Source organism: Pseudopodoces humilis, chromosome 2 (genome assembly GCF_049639895.1).
Source record: "Pseudopodoces humilis isolate 2021_Gansu_Grassland_sample_001 chromosome 2, ASM4963989v1, whole genome shotgun sequence".
Classification (NCBI taxonomy): Eukaryota; Metazoa; Chordata; class Aves; order Passeriformes; family Paridae; genus Pseudopodoces; species Pseudopodoces humilis.
In genome coordinates this window covers 15,204,728-15,221,829 of record NC_142201.1, presented here as the reverse complement: position 1 = coordinate 15,221,829, position 17,102 = coordinate 15,204,728, and the positions used below count along the sequence as shown (strand labels likewise).

The 17,102-nt window shown below is 40.2% G+C and overlaps 1 protein-coding gene across 3 annotated transcripts in view; it reads right to left on the bottom strand.

The window, feature by feature from the left end:
- The window catches only part of PHKA2 (phosphorylase kinase regulatory subunit alpha 2), a 45,408-nt gene that overhangs the window by 6,509 nt on the left and 21,797 nt on the right, over positions 1 to 17,102 (bottom strand). For all 3 annotated transcript variants that reach the window (XM_014251039.2, XM_088050982.1, XM_088050983.1), the window contains exons 16-29: positions 16,349 to 16,493; positions 15,805 to 15,883; positions 14,243 to 14,406; positions 13,414 to 13,587; positions 12,177 to 12,265; positions 10,979 to 11,112; positions 9,343 to 9,499; positions 7,835 to 7,914; positions 7,525 to 7,603; positions 7,272 to 7,401; positions 6,625 to 6,726; positions 5,907 to 6,025; positions 1,912 to 2,079; positions 345 to 398 (exon numbers count right to left, since the gene is read on the bottom strand). In XM_014251039.2, the coding sequence (XP_014106514.1) occupies positions 345 to 398; positions 1,912 to 2,079; positions 5,907 to 6,025; positions 6,625 to 6,726; positions 7,272 to 7,401; positions 7,525 to 7,603; positions 7,835 to 7,914; positions 9,343 to 9,499; positions 10,979 to 11,112; positions 12,177 to 12,265; positions 13,414 to 13,587; positions 14,243 to 14,406; positions 15,805 to 15,883; positions 16,349 to 16,493 (1,674 nt within the window). The remainder of the gene's footprint in view (positions 1 to 344; positions 399 to 1,911; positions 2,080 to 5,906; positions 6,026 to 6,624; positions 6,727 to 7,271; positions 7,402 to 7,524; positions 7,604 to 7,834; positions 7,915 to 9,342; positions 9,500 to 10,978; positions 11,113 to 12,176; positions 12,266 to 13,413; positions 13,588 to 14,242; positions 14,407 to 15,804; positions 15,884 to 16,348; positions 16,494 to 17,102) is intronic.

The following is a 17,102-nucleotide window of genomic DNA, read 5'->3' as shown; positions in this document are numbered from 1 at the left end:
GCAATGTGTTTGCTTTATTCCAACAAGTCTGTGCTGCCTCACCTTCCCCCCAAAGGGCTGCTGACATCCACCCTCTCTGGAGCCTTCCAGTGGGCAGAGGGGTACAGTGAGAGTGTGCAGAAGGCAGGCTCAGCAATGAGGAAACCTGTCACAAGCCTCCTCCCAGGCCTGCCTGGCAAGAATTCACCTGCACAGAGCCAGGGAAGCTGGCAGAGGTGCTGGGGGAAGGTCCAGATGTTCTAAAAGTAAAACCATGGCTCTGTAACAGAGGCTCTGCTGCACCTTACACTGTCAAACCAAATATTCTGACATGTGGCTAGAAAATCACAGACATTTTACTGTACCTCTCTGGTGGTTGAAGAAGGAAGGACATACCCATCAATGGAAAGACCATGGCACTGAAACATTTCAAGAGTGAACAGAAATTACAGTTCTTGCAAGTCAATCTGAGGGTTCTCTGTTCTAAGCCAGTACGTAACAACTTTCAGTTAGGAAAAAAAAACAAAAACAAAGCAAAAACCCCCAAATGACACGAAAAGAGCCCTGTTCAAAAATTATTTTATCCTTCCTGAAGAAGTTATTATGTAACTGGCAAAGATTAGAAATAGCCTGACATGACACACCAGAGCATGCTGTGCTCCAGCCCAGCTAACGAAGCACAGCACTTCAGGAGCCACTACAGCAAAGGCACAAAAAAGAGGGAAACAAATCGATGGGAGCATTCTGCTGGAAGGGATTTGGAAATAAAAGATAACACAAAAGCAAGACAACAGACCACAAAAGCAAGACACTTTTTCCATTGTCACTAGAACAACATTTAGTTATATGTTTCAGATCCAGGACACCACACCTCAGGACGTCAACCACTGGGGGAGAGAAATAACAAGTGGTATAAAGAAAACGGTGACAAAACCTAAGTGGTGAAAAGGCAGGTTAAGGAGTGATATATCTGGGTATGTGAGGTTCAGAATAGAAACACACCAAGAAGAGGATTTTATGATTAGTCCAAAGAGATTTTAAGAATGAAATATTGAAGACAAGCACAATTCATTTTAACAGCCAGAAAAAACATACAATTACTCCCAGCCATTACATTAGGTCAGAGATATTGCTCACTCTGCTGGAAGATCCTATTAGTAAACAGCCAAGAGGTCATATATGATTTGTCTTGGCTGACATCAACAGTAACAGCTTCAGTGTAAGGGATTTTAGAAGGACAAACCAGCCTAAAGTGGTGATGCGCTCTTTTCCCAACTAAGCAAGCATGAACAGCTCAGTGCTGCAAGGTGCCAAATGCTGGCCTGCATCCAGCAAAGCAGAAAAACAGGTGCATAATCACTTTGAAAAAAGTTAAAATTTGCAATTCCTCTCTCCTTCCTGGAGAGCTGCTATTTTTGGGCTTTTTTTTTTACATTTCTATACCCCTGATATCCAAAATGCTGGAAAAGACTGACTTTTCATTTAAAACCAAACTAATGAACAAAAAAGGTTAAGAAAGCCATACAGCTCGGAAGAGCCAGCAAGAGGTCTCAATACATTCTGGAAGAGTTAGAGCAGTTTCCTACTTCATTTCTCATAGCCTGTCTGACCTGAAGCACAGAACTACATTGCACTGCAGTGCTCTTTAGGTGCACTGCCAACGTGCATTAGGCCAGGGAATGCACAACAGGGAATGGTGGAAGAGAATCATTCAGCCAAAATTCAGCATTGGTGTTTTCAGAGAAAAACACATTTTCAAAGAAACACACGAACTTGTGTTAATGGAGCCTTTTTATGTTCAAGAGACACCCTTTTACCAGTGACACTGGTTTCCACCTGTTGATCAACTTCCACTCCTGGCAAGATGCCACTCCTGAACCACCACCTCCCTGTGTTACAGCTTCCTTGCTTCCTCCACAGTAGTCAGCTTACCTTCTGAAGGATTTTCCACACTTTCTCATAAAAGCCAACAGGAACTCTGTTAATAGCACCATCAAGCCTCCTTCTGCGCAGCCACTGCCCTTTTCTGTCACCCCAGCTCATATCTCCACTGGAGCCAGTTGGAGAAGTACTGGTGGGAGATGATGGAGTACTGCCCCTCTGTAAGGACATTAAAGCTTTGGTTAGTTGCTTTCTACCACCCCAAGTGCCACTTCTGGCCAATACATCTCTGTTATATACCTCTGAACTAGGGAAAAAATACAGTTCTCGGTGTCAAACAGGATCATGAGGTGGGATTGATTCTTGATCTCCATCAAGAGGCAACAAGCTTCATTTCTCAAGTACTTCCATCATTTCTCAACAAAACAGGCAAGCACTTCAACGTGGCATTACCCAGTGAACTTCACTGCTTGGTTTAATGCAACACTTGACTATTTTAACAAGCATGAGTTGCTTCCAGGGCAGTGTCACTGGTGTGCAGGGTGGGGGGATCTGCAGGTAGGTCCGATTCACTTGGACATGGGGCTCGGTGTTGTGAAAGTATCAAAGGTTCATAAGTCCAGAAAGAGAGGCTCTCATGCCAAAGTTCCATTAAAGTAGATTAAAAATTGACCTAATGGAGCCATGAAATCATCGTGCCTGCCTCTGTGTTAGTCTTGTTTCCTTTATTACCCTTGTTGCTCTATTATTTTACTCTACCAGGTCTGGACACTGAATTAGGCAGCAAATCATTTTCAAAGTTAGGGCAATACCACCAAATGCCTGTTGTGATTTACACACACACAGTTTGCCCATTCCTTGCACTCCCAGAGACTGTGTTCTCCTTCCTTTTTGATACCTGTTATTTTCAGCCCAGAAAGGACTTGGCTGAAAGTGCTATCTTAGATCCCCTAATCTCCAAGTAAAAAGCGACCTGAGCAATGTAATGGGAAGGAGGAAAACGACTGCAAACTGCATGTTTGGAAAGCGCAGGCTCATAGACTCTACGTAGCCAAGCTCTACAAAAAAAACCCCAGCAAACAGTCCACTTCCACTGCTACTAGTGTCCATGAGGCACACATGGTGTTCCTTTGATGTTCCAATGTTTGCTTTTCCTTTCCACTGCAAACTGACCGTGACAGACAGAACTTCCTGCTCTGTAGCTGTGTTTTTAGGGCATTTGGGAGGTGTGCCATTGACAGTAATTCTGAAGACGCAGACAGAGAGCTTAAGAAGTGCTACAGTTCTCTGCCTTGAACTTCTTGAAGATACCTATGTAACCCCTATCTCAGCAACCTGAAGCTATTCTGGGCTCCTCACTGTCCAGAGGCTGTCAGCATTTATCCACACTACATTACTTTTACATGCTGAAGACACCTGTAACAATCCACTATCAAGCAGCTAAATCTGCAATAATACTTTATCTGCTACAAGTGCTTAAGCTTCAGAAGAACTAAGTGGATCCAAATGCGAGACTCAACTTAAGAGTCAATTAGACATTGACAGTGTTCAATTAGAACATTACTAATGAGAATTGGAATGAAGACAAGATAAAGAGGTAGGGTTTTAGGCAGGACAAGACAGAGGAAGTGTCTAGGGCCAAGACCCTTGCACACAAACACAGGCAGGGTGAAGAGCAGGTGCAGAGCTACAGATGGTGTTTTACTGTGGAAGCAAACATGCTGCTGGACATGGAGTGCCCCTCATGAAAGAACTACGAAACAAAACCAGACACCAGCATCAGATAGTCAGGGGAACAGAACACAGACAAGGTTAGGTAACACTTAGGTGCAAAGAGAAGAAATACAGAATAACCTCGGGTACTCAGGGAAAAACTGCAGCAATGCCTGGCCTCTTGCACGGCTGCACTTCAGCTGATACCAGGGCAGCTGCTGCTGATTCCCAGGGTCACCATGAGGCAGAGCCCGCCATGCCAGGACCCTGTTTGACAGCCCATGCCATCCATAGAGCTCCCAGCATGGCCAGCACAAACCACCAGTTTAAGATGCAAGCAAAAGCTTCCCTGTGACTCAGGGCCGAGATAAAAAACAAGCTCCCTACTTCCATTTCCCATTTGTTGTAATGCCACCAGCTTCTCTTTGCATGAGAAAATCATCTTGCTGGAGAGACAGCAGGCTGCCAACTGGATGGGGAGCATTAAACAAAAAGCTGCAAGGCAAATTTTTTGCTGAAATGTAGATGCAGAACCTCAGACTTTAAGCTCTTTTCTTTAACTGTCCACCCCAATCCATGCCATCACATTCAGTGTTAATGGTTCTGACTCAAGCAAGAACAGCCACAATAGAGGGAGCTGCAGTTGCTGAACAAGTCCAGAGATGTTAGTACAAGTACTTGAAATATTCCTTGTTACAACAAAGTGTATCCTGCACCACCCCACCCAACCCCTTGCCAAAATGACATTATATTAGCTGCTAGTCAACACTAGCTGCAAGTCAATTATTCAGAGAATGCAGTGAGATGTGGCAGGAAGCAGCAGGAAAGGCAAAGTGGGGGGTGGTACAAAAATAAACCCAGCCACCTCCTCCTCCATGCAAAATACCAAGTTTCTGTGGAATGTGAAAGCAACAAAGGAACTATGTTTCTAATGTCAAGAGAGGTCCAAGTACTGAAACTCAGGCCCACCTCTGTATTTCAAACAAAATAATGCTGCCATCTAGTGCCTTGTCCCTCCTCCCTGGAAAGGCCTTGAACCCAGACACCTCCATTTGACTGGGAGCCCTGCTCAGACTGACCTCCAAGGCCATCTCAGGGCCAGTGCAGCACAGTTGGCAGCACCTTCACAGCCTCCCCCTCATCCACAATGATGCTCCAGCAGTGGCACTGCTCAAACACAGCAACCAGGTCTCACAAGAAACATTGTGTGTTCCTCACAGCTCTCTGCTTCCCTGCCTGACCATGTCCCATGAAACATCATTAAGTGATCTTTACTGCCACCAGCAAATGCTTCATGATAAGACCATGTAAAAATGCCATTCCTTTTTGAAGACTTATTCAATCTGTTTCATTGATCAAAGGAAAACATCAAATATTTCACGGGGCTGCTCAAAGCCCCATCCAATCTGACCTTATACATTTGCAGGGACAGGGCATCCACAACTTCACTGGGAAACCTGTTCCACTGCCTCTCCCCCTTTATTGTGAAAAGGTGTCCTTGTATCTAAACCCACCCTCTCAGTTTAAAATTGTTGCCCCTTATCCTGTACTACAGGCCTTGGCAAAAAGCACCACTTCATCTTTCCTTTAAGCCTCCTTTATATATTGTAAGGCTGCAAAAAGGTCTCTTAGAGCCTTCTCTCTCCAGTTTGAATAATCCATGAGGAAAAATAGAACCATTCTGACAAATATATTTTATTTGACCACTACCTTCCTATTTATTCAAAGCAAAAGAAAATTACTAATAGAGACACAAAACAGAGAAATCAAACCACTCATAACTATCAGTCACATTCATTCAGAGTATTTTGGTTGTGTTTTCTGTGATCTCTCCATATACTCAGTTGAAGTATAAAGTATTGAACTTGAATATATATATATAAAAACTAGCAGCAATCATCCTCCATTCCTGAAGAAACAGAACCGGAAGAAAACAAAGAAGATTCCTTTTCTACATGCATGTATCTTTTCCAAAAGGCATGGGGTCCTATTTTGCAACTTGGGCCAAGAACAAGAATGAACACTGCATAAAAGCTTCTCTTTGTACATCTGATTTTTCCTTAGCTAAACATGATAGAAGAGCTGTTTTTACAGTGTGCGCCATGACTGCATTACAGTTTGTAGTCAAATTCTTCTACACTGAGCATGTAAAAGAAGAACAAAAGAGGAAGAACATTTCTGGAAGAAACATCCCTTAACTGCCTTCTATTTACTGATCATTTTTAAAATCAAAGCAACTTTGGAAATTTCTGTTATTTAGCAAGAATAAAACCTAACATAATACAGTTCCAGAACAGCTGTACTTTCTGATGAGCATTGGCAGAAACCCTCACCTGCTTCATCTCACTCTTCAATTTAGTAATACCACTTCTTTCTGTTTTGGTTGCTCCAGAATGTCCCATCTCATGAATAGAAATTGCAGGGCTGGATGATGAAGAATCTACAGGTCGCACTAAAGAAGCAAATAGACATTTTTAACATTCCAGGGGTAGAAAAATAGTTGAATTTGTTTCTAAGAAGTTAAACACAAATCATTTTAGAAATGTGCAATGCTCTTGGTGACAGCATCCTTTTGCAGTATCGTATCAAGAGTTCAAACCTGATTGTATCAAGTAAGGGACCTAAATCTGTCTTGGATATCAGAAACTGATTTTCCAAGACAGTGAGCAATTGTAAATTTAGTCAGAATTGCAACGAGTCTCTGAGGGTCTACAGAGGAACCCAGGAGACAGCTGACGTGACGGTCAGGAATATGTGGGCATCAAAGACATGCTTCTTGAAGGCAGGTTAGACATGACCTTTTAATGGCTTTTTTTCTGGTTCCATATTTCCTCATTTTAAAAGTTTGCCTTCATATTACTGAAAACTTGATACAATTGTATTTCAGTGCAGAATAGCTTCCAGGATATGTGTTTCGTTTATTTCACACAGACATACACCTTACTGGTCACCCATGATTAATACATTACCTATATCTTTCTTCTACATGCAGAAAAAGAGATCCCCACTTATAAGACAACCTAACTTAACATATAAAAGTGATCAACTTACAGCTCCTTTCCACTCCAAACTCTTTCCCACTGAGAATATGATGTAAAAGACTTTTCATATCAAAGGGGCTTAGATTCATCAAGCTCTCTGAAGCTTCTTCACCTAGTTAAACAAAATAAAACAAAACAAAATTACAAATGCCACTGAGAAGACAACAAGCTATAAAGCCAACTAACAAAACCGTGAATGAAGTCAAATCACATTTGGCTAGCCCTTCCTTTAAAAAAATAATATGTAATCACATTTCAAAGAAAGTTTATTTCAGAACTAAAAAACAAACACTCCATTGAAATAACACTGTTTGCATTAATCTTTATTATGTCATAGCTTGTGCAAAATTTCACTGAAGCTTATGATGAGAAAGCAGTTGCTCCCTTATAGAACAAGACCACTTGGAAAGGTATTACAGTCATCTCCCTAGAGCAGATGACATGTGGATCTAAATTATTCCTTGAGTAAGTGGGTGCTGGGGGAAGAGAAATTTTTCATTAAGTCAAAAAAAAGTGATTTTCAAGGTGTGCAGGTAACTGCACATATGAACTAAGGGTTTAATAAAATGATTGAACACACATAAATGAGAAGATCAAACATGAAGGGTGAAGCAAAAAATGTACCATAAGTACCCTTACAGTAAAACTGCTTCCTACCTGAGCATTTCAGACTTCGTGCCAGCTCAGTGGCCATCACCTGGATTATCAGACCAATGCGGAGCCTGAGCATCTCCACAAAAAGACTGGGCTGTGACCGGACGTACATTGCCAAGTACATAATTATCTCCTGTAAGGACAAATCCATAAAGGCACCCATCAGAGTGGGTCTTCATGGCTTCCCCAGTCTCAGAGCAAACACTGGCACACCACTGGGCACAGTCCAAGAAGTCTTTTTGAACAGACTGCATACCTGTGTCAGGACTGCAATACTGATGTCTTGGCCACTGGCTTCATAAATGAGATCTGTGAGCTCCTCAGGTGGCAGTGGGCTGCAAGAAGACAAACCACAGGTAGCAGTGACTCAGCACAACCAGCTATTAAAATTCTTCAACAAGCACTGGGATCAAATCACCCAGGACAAAGGTGCCTACAATTCTACCTGGGTGGCTGCAAATCCTTTTGAGGACAAGGAGTGAGGTTTAAAAGAATATAATAGCAGCAGAATGGTACCAGTAGGAAGGTGAAGGGCAGTCTGTGCCTGAGGCAGAGCTCCAACTTACGTGGTAATGATTTTTTCACGGGGTTCTGGTGGCAGGCCCACTGTAAGTTGCTTGTGGTGTGACAGAAGGTCTGTGCATGCCTATCATAAGGGCACAAAAAAGACTTTCTCTGAGTCATGTGGAAGTGATATGGCTTTTAACTCACCAAAATAAATTAATTCAATTTCTTTAGCAATTTTTAAATGCATTTCTATTTATTACCAGACATACAAATCCAGCAGAATGCTGTTAAATAGTTTCCAAAAATCTTCTGAGGTCAACAGGGCTATGAGAGTTTGCCCCTGATGAAAGTGGCCTGTTTCCCTGCTCAGTGAAATCAGCAGCATAATGATGAGATTAGAACTCTTTTGGGGTTGTCAGATCAATAAAGGCTTTCATCCTTTATCATATGATAAACTTTTGTTCTTTATTTAACACAGTATTTTAATCAATGAGAAGTTTGGCAGCATTAGTTTAAAAAATCCTGTGTACTAATATATCCCCTGAAACAAACACCTAGCATACTGCCTCACATTCCTGATACATTTTGAAATTATATTTTGATCTCCTTTAAAAGGGGGTGTTCAGTTTACCAGTTTACCTGTCCTGAATCAAAAAACATCACAGAGCAGTGTTCCTCTGATTTTGAAGAGTCTATTTTCACTCCCTTAACATGGAAGAAAACAGATCATCTCTATTTTTCTCCCCAATTCTTTGTCAATATCTTCTCAACATACATGGCTTTTTGTGAGCATGTCCGTACTGCTCATCCATTGTGTCTTGAGAAGGGAGAAAGTGCTGTGCTTAATGAAGTACCATGCACAGTGATTATCATGAACTGCTCCTCACAGACAGGACTGCCACTAAAATAAGGCATCCTAGATGTGACAAAGAGCCTTGAAAATGGCCAGGAATTACAGAAAGAGCTCTCAGAAATATGCTGGGAATTACTAGAAAATTAAACATCTACTTTTAGAATATTTGAGAGGAAACCTTTTTGTAATGATCAAAATCATATATGTACTCTTAGCAGTGGATTTTTCTTGTTACCACTTAATAGTCATAGATATTTAATGGTTTCAAAATCCATTCACAAGGCAGACTGTCCAAGGGGATGGACATGAGCAGGACATGTTTTTGTGTCATCACTAGCACCCTGACATAGCAGTGTTCCCAAAGTGTTCATACCATCAGAACAGCAATACACAATTACCAGCGAGTGATAACTGCAGCTTTCAAAGCACACAATTAAGCTTCTCCAACTAATAGAGATGAAGCCTTCACAACTATTTAGAGTGTGACATTCTCAGTCCATGCCAACATTAGCACAGTCTGCAGTACAGACGAAAAACAAAGATGTAGTAAGACTCTAGATCAGAAAAACAACCACTACTTGATTAAAAATGCTGCATTATGTATGTTGTAAAGTAAAACCAGAAGAAGGACAAGCACAAACCCCAACAGCAAACTGATAATTTTATCTCTGTTCCCAGGCAGGAAGCTGAACCAGGATTATTTGTATTTCATACCTCAGCGAGGACTTCAACTCTCTTTTTGAGGATGCCAGAAATGTAACGGATTAAGCCCCATTCCTGATGAAGGCCTGCCTTTCTGTAGAGATCATTGAGGAGGCAGTGAACAGTGACACCATACTGTCCATCCAGCTCTGTGTCCCAGTCAGCACCTCTGCCACAAAACAAACAGGAAGTAATTGTCATCAGGCAAGATGCTAAAATTTACCACAGAGGTAGATTTTGACAGCCTTGCTCACATTGGTGACAGAATTAAATACCAAATGGGATATCTGTGTCTTCACCACAGACTGATTATATGTGGACAAAATCCTCTTGATAGCAGGAACTTTCACACTAATCTCAGCACTCACTCAGCTGTGAGCCAGCAACTTGAAAAGGAACCACCTGAAGGATTTCCCACTAGACTTTAAATTGATCATTTACATGGACACTTTGCTAGAGGAACACTCCATGTGGTGATTTTTCAGAGCAGAATTCAACAATATCTTCTGCCTGTTGAAGACTACACCCATTTTTCAGGGTAATTTTTTAGCCTTTCCTCTTTCTTAGCTATTAACTGAACTTCTGTGTTGCTTATGCCATTACTGGAAAAAAGCAAAGGAGATTTCTGTTCCTCTCCCGGTTTTGAAATTCACTGCATTATGGTTCTCTTTGGTAATGTTTTGAAGTGTCACAGAATGACTTTTCAAATCCTGCTGACAGAGACCACCAGAGGTCCATCTGCCTGACCAACAAAGTCTCTCTTGGTAAAATTAATGGTGTTAGATGCAATTAAACAACAAAACATATTTTTAATAGGATTTTTATAGGATTTTTACTCTTTAAAGAGAGGATGCTTAACATTTTGCTTGGGACGTCAAGAAGATCAAAGAAGAGGTTCTCACAGGAGACAGACTAAAATAAACAAAAATGCAGTCTTTGTAGCAGTAGGGAAGACCATCTGTGATTAACACATACTTGTCTTTGCACCAAAAGCTAACTGCCTGACAGGTTCCAGCAGTATTGTCCTGCACAGGAATAAAAAAAAAGCTCAATAAACACACTTCAGAAGATGATTCAGTTGTTTGTAATTGCATTTTGTTCCCATCAAACCCTTTTAAATAGCAGGTGTTTACTAACCCCAGCAGATGGGTTCAGACTGCTTCCAAGAATGTTTTAAAAAGTACCAAATTTTAACCAGTTGTATACTTAAATATGCAAAGGGATTAGAGGAAAAATAGTTAACACTCATTAAAATTGCATTTCCCTTTCAGTTAGAAAATGACAAGAAGAATTTTCCCTCCACTTTCATTCTTGATCACACCAAATCTTTGTGAACTTTAAATGGAGCGATACAAATACAGCAGGGTGGGTTCTCATTCATGGAAAGGATTTGTGCATATAATTTGTGAACCCTGGAGACTTTATGTATTTGCGGCTATGTGCCAATCAACTGTAAAATTTGCACAAGTCTTCTTTTGTATCCAAATAATTTCTGTAATCAAACTAACTGAAAATATGTTTGTTAAAGCACAAAATATATCTACTATCCCCTCAAAACACAACCTGAAAAGTGGACCTTTTGCACAAGAATAATCAGATAGCTGTGACCAAACTTAAAGATGCTGAAGTTCATACTCAGGCAACTTACTTGAGTATATGCAAGATATACAAGATATCTGCTTGATCATGGAGTGTTGGACATTCCTTCAGCTGATCAACAAGCTTCCTGCAATCCAAATCACCATGAGCATCTTTAGGTAAGCGCAAAACATTTTCACAGTCCTGAGAACAAAGATGGATGAAAAATCAAAAGACATGACTTTGTAAATAGTAGATCTGTAACTTTCTGTAACTTCAAACTTCCCATTAAAAAATCTCAACAGACTTGCAACAAAGCTCTGCACTTGAAATACAGACACATCAGCTAGCTCTTGCCAGGGTATTGCAGGCTCAGAAAGGAGACTAATCCCAAGAAATACAACCTCCAGAATGGAACCCTGTATGTATTTATTTTTTGACAAAACAAAGAAATTGAATTATCTGCACGCTTTTCCTGTCATCTCATGTTACTTGTAAAGAGAAAAGCAGAGAGATATATCCTTTTTTTCATTGAAATAATTTAGAGCTTTTTGAGTTCCATCTCTAAACTGTATGTAAGTGGTGCTTTATGAATGCAAATACTGCCATTATAAATTTTCCAAGCTTTTGAAAGTAAAATGATAACTAATCAGATAATTTAATCCTATGATGAGTTCTTGGATGAAAAAAAGTTTTGTTTAACAAGCTGTCCATCTGTTTATATAATCCTAAAATACCATTTCCACAAACACAGCCTTGTGCAGAGCAAAATCCTTCAGGAGGCTGGATACAAACTCACGTATACCAAGACAAAACAAGTCCCCAGCACAACCCCATCTTCATGCCTTGAGGTGGGATTAGGCTGGTGCCTTAAGGGCACTCACACATTCCCTTCTGTCCAGATGTTACTATAAGTAGCATTTATTGGAAAACATTTCTAAAGGCTGTGAACATCCTGTTCTTCCCCTCATGTTCAGCTAAAACCAAAGACGATGACTTAACTTTTGGCTTTTAAAAATAAAGCAACTATAATGTTCTTTTCTGTTTTGCACATGCAATTAAACCTTTCCACTTGATAGTGTCTATTTGACTAAAAAATCTTCATCCAGCCAAAACAATAATTTCCAAAATAAGGGAATGCCTTTGGACAGAATGGCTTGTCTGTGCAGAAAAACGAGACCTGGCATAGGGTTTGGAAGGAAAACATGAGGAAAGGCTGCAGCATTGCTTCCTAAAACCACAACAACATAAAAATTCCCACACCTTACCTTTGTCTCAAAGAAATGAGGATTATCAACAAGATTCAGAGACTTTCGGTGTGTGTTCAGAACTTTAGTGGGAAGAGACATAGACATAGCTGGAAGGCAAAGTCACCAGAACAGAAAGAAAAAAAAAAGTCTGTTTCAGTAACATGAAAATCAGAAACACTACATGAAGTAGTTTGACTAGGTAAAAACAACAGAAATACCTCCAAGAGTCAAAATACAGAGGCAGTGCTTCTGAGATGCTGTGCATGGAACTCTGAGACAAGCTCATGTTCTAAACCTTATCTCCGTGCAGGGCTGCTTGGAGAGTTTCTGAGATCAGCATGTCAAAGGCTCAGGGGCTACATGCTCAACTGATACCTCTTATTTGGCCCATGAAATCCTGCAGCCCAATGACCTGACCGTGCCAGGTATTTTAAACGTTTCAACAGGAAATGAGTGGAGAAATTGGCCTAACTGGTAAGATTTCGTAATTAAAATTATAATGCTAAATGCAGGTTAATGCTCTGTTAACTTCATATGCTAAATTCAATGGAGGATCAGATGATGTGGCACATGAAAACACTAACAGAAAAGCTTGGAATTTATTAATTTACACTGAAGTTAAGGGAAGTCTTCCATTGACCAGGGCATTGAATACTACATATCTACATATAAAACACTGCATATGTTGGAATCCATTTACAAATCCAGCCAAAGTCTTATTTTGGTGTATATTTTCCAATCAGACTATCAGAAATGTAGCATAATTAGAAAGACTGTGTTCTCTCTATACTCCATTTGTTCCTACAAATTTAGAAAGTACATGTGAATATTTATGCTCTTCTTGTATTGAAACATTTAATTTCACAGCAACTTAATTAAAATAAAAAAGTACATTTTGTCTGCCTTCATACAAACAAAGTCAAAGCAATTAATTAACTGTTTTGGGTTCTAAAATTCTATCCAACTAAGAAGCTGTAGCAAGTTCCATAACACTAACTTTGATTAAATGTTACATTTCATTGCAGATTTTACAACATGCACATATACACCATGATACAGGATACTGTGGGAACATGACAGCAGCAGCTTCAGTCATTCTTACTTAAGGAAATTCTTATTTCTTCTCTATACAGAAAGAACCAGCAGCACAAGTATGTCAAAAAGGTATAACTTTTAAATACTTGAACTTACCCCTTGTAGCAGCAAAACTAGGTTTTTTAATTATTATCACTAAATAAACAATACAGAGAAATACCTGGAACTTCCAAGCCCTTTGTCTTGGCCATTATTGACAGTATCTCTTCTGTGGAATGGTTTGCACTGAACACAGGTGGCTGACTTGTTGTCTTTGAAGTTGGAGGCAGGTATGACTTCAGTGCTGTGCTCTGCAGGACATCATTTATATACTGATCCAGCTCATCCTGGCTATCTAGTGTAACATACATTAAAAAAAGAGAAAGATTACTTTAAGGTAAAAAATCACAATTTTATCATCATCACTTTTTTATTCAAACACACCACTATATTCTTACTTATTTATAAGGGCAGTCAAATATGCAAGAATAGCATAAGGAAGATATTTTTAAGCAAAGAAAAAAATTAAACAAAATAAAAAATCCGTTTTTGACACTGAAAACAGATTTAGAAGCTAGTTTTGCCTTTGAAAGGAATCAAAAGGGGTTTTATCTTGCTGGTAGATCATACAACACAGCTGGACTTGATGATTGTAAAAGTCTCTTCCAACTTGTATGATTCTAAGACTCTTCCACACAAGCTCTTGTCCATGACTCCTCACAGTCCTCTTCCCTCTAACCTCTTCCACAACTCCCCACCTGCTGACTCTCCAGACTCAGCTTTGCTGTAGCAGTTGCCAGTCAATGCCATACTACAAATGCAGGAGGAACACACATTAATTCATTCTCCAAACTGAGTCATGCAGGTCCTGTCCTCGGGTGGATGAATGAAAAACCAAATGACCATCAGCTGTGCACAGAACAGACTTTGTACTGTAGGCAAGACTACTGTAGGCTCTGCTGATAGAACTTGACAGAGAAAAAAAATACCAAGTCACAAAACACTACTACCTTTTTCACAGAAATCTGCTGGGTAGTCTCCATATTCACTGTCAGGACTATTACAGCTGTCATTACTGTCATCAAACAGTTTTAGGTCACAGTCTGGATCCAGGAAGCTCAGATATGTATGAAAGGAGGTGGTAAGAAATTCTGATAGCTTGCCTATCTTCACCCTGCAAAAGGGGATATGTGCCAAGCAGCATTAACATCCACCATTCTGATACCGATTAATGCTTACTTAGCTTTCAACAACTCCTCCAAAATTTATGAAATCTACTGTTCAATCCACCTTTGGCAATTACAAAGCCACAGAAACTGACACTGAAAAATAAAAAAGGAAAACAACAGTTGCAGATCCAGCTGAGGACTTACCGCTCCAGGTACTAATTGATTTTCACTGTATTATGGTAACAGGCCTAACTCAAAGCCTGATTATGCAGGATGTTGTATGTTCATATGAAGAGAGACCCTGAACAAAGACCTGAGAAGGCCCCATGAACAGCAGTGTCTTTTCACAGAACTGGAAGTTGCTAAACCATCTGTGCTGGTTTTAGGGATAAGAGTTAATGATGGGTCTATGTTTTGGATTTGTGCTGGAAGCAGTGCTGATAACACAGGGATCTATTAGTTACTGCTAAGCAGGGCTTACACAGCATCCCAGCCTTTTCTGCTTCTCACCTCACTCCACCAGCACAGGCTGGGGGTGCACAAGGAGCTGGGAGGGGACACAGCCAGACAGCTGACACCTGCTGACCACAGGGGCATTCCACACCATAGGGTGTCATGTTCAGTATATAAAGCTAGGGGAAGAAGAATGAAGGGGAGGATGTTCAGGGATACAGGGGTTTGTCTTCCAAAGCCACAGTTACATTTGATGGAGTCCAGCTTTCCTGAAGATGGTTGAAGAACCACCTGCCCATGGAAAGTGGTAAATGAATTTCCCATTTTGCTCTGCAAGCATGTGTGTTTTTTTTCTCTACTTACTAAACTCTCTTTATTGCAACCCACGAGTTTTCTCACTTGTGTTCTTCCAATTCTCTCCCTCATCCCACTAAGGGTAATGAGTGGCCATGTGGGGCTGAGTTGTTGACTGGAGTTAAACCATGACAATATTTGATTGTCGAAGATACTGGTTGAGAGGGCAAGTAGAAAAAGAATAGGGAGGTACTGTGGCATCATACTTTACACGGAGATGAATGGAACACACCAGCTCACAAGTACTACATGCAATCAATGTTTAAAAATCATGTCCAGTAACTGTGAAAATAGTTTACTTTTTAATAACAGAAGGCCATCCAGAGTCAAGATTTCACATTTCCAAAGATTTGATGTTAATTTTCTTTGTTCATTAATGGCAGTCAGAGATAGGACACTTTTTGGGAGACATATCTTTTCCATTGCACCTGAGGTACAGCTACCATTTGATTGCCACAAAATAAAAAAGCTGCAACTTCCTTCTCTGCAGAATTCTAGTAAAAAGTCTGTGCACTATCACAAATTCAAAACTATGACTTTTATAGGATTTAATTTTAAAAATCATGGAGATAATAATTTGGTGATTCTGACATTACCTTGCACCTCCAAAATAACCATCTTCTAATTTTCTTATTGTGGCAAGAACTGCTGGATGAATGTCAGTACCATCATCAACTAAAAAAGAATAATGGAAGAATTGAAGCTCACCAACATTCTTAAATTATCACGTCCAAATACAGTGAATTACTGGGTGTTGTCTACGACAATCAGGCAAATTTAAGGCAGAACCCCCATGTGCTATCAATATTAGATTATTCAAAAATCCCAGACAAACAAGCAAACAAAACACAACCCCTAGACAAGTTCTAAAGACAAACACCAACCCGCTCAAGACAAGTTCCAAAGGGATTTCTATGAAATTTCTTTAGACAGAAACAGCATGGAGATGATGGGGTGATGGAAGAGGGAGTAAAACAAAAGTTATATATTACCATGTCATTCAAATTCAGCGTACACATGAGAAAATTAAATCATACTTCTGATGTTAGAAGTCCTGCTACCTGTCTCCTCTCAAAACAATGTCCATCCTATTCTCCTGCAGTAATCTACTCTGCTTGAAACAGAGAAAATAAAGTTTACCAAGCATTGTGTGGGTGATGGGAAATGTCAAGGTTGGTCTCCCTGTCATCCTCCAGCATGAAGTGAGGTAAGCCAGCTCTGTCTTGAGCATCTCCACAATCATCTGATTGTCTAGAGCCAGATAGAAGTGATGCTGGTCAGTAAACTAGAGAAGAGAAAAACACAACATAGGGGTAGTTGTCAATGCTGTCCTTATTTTTTTCTATTCCCTCCCTTAAATCATTCAAAAAAGCTCTATGAGCTACTCCTGACCACAACAAAAATGACCTGAATTAACCTAACAAGGCCTCAGATTGTGAGAAAGAAATCCATGCTTGTGCAAGAGTCCATTTTCTTACACCTGTAGACTGAACATCAAAGTAAGCCATACAAACAAAACCTAAGTAATCACAGCCATGAAGCAGAATCTTCCCAATGACCAATTACACTGACCTATAATCTGGAAGATGGAAGTACTCTAAATGTGGGAAAAAAGCTAACAATAGTAACAAAAACAATAAACAGGCTTAAGTGCACGTTGGACACTGGGAGACAGTAACTGTATGTCTCTTGGGAACCATTTGAGAATCAAGCAGAATACAGAAAAGCTGGCAGTTACTGAGGAAAAAGGTACAGGAGATGTGCAATTGCAAAGTTCTGCTCCCACTGCTGCAGGAAGCCAAGAAACACAGTAAGAGATTATTATGGCTACTTCAAGAGCTGGAACAAAAGAAGCTGGACAAATAATGGAAAGTATGTCAAAGCAGCCACAACA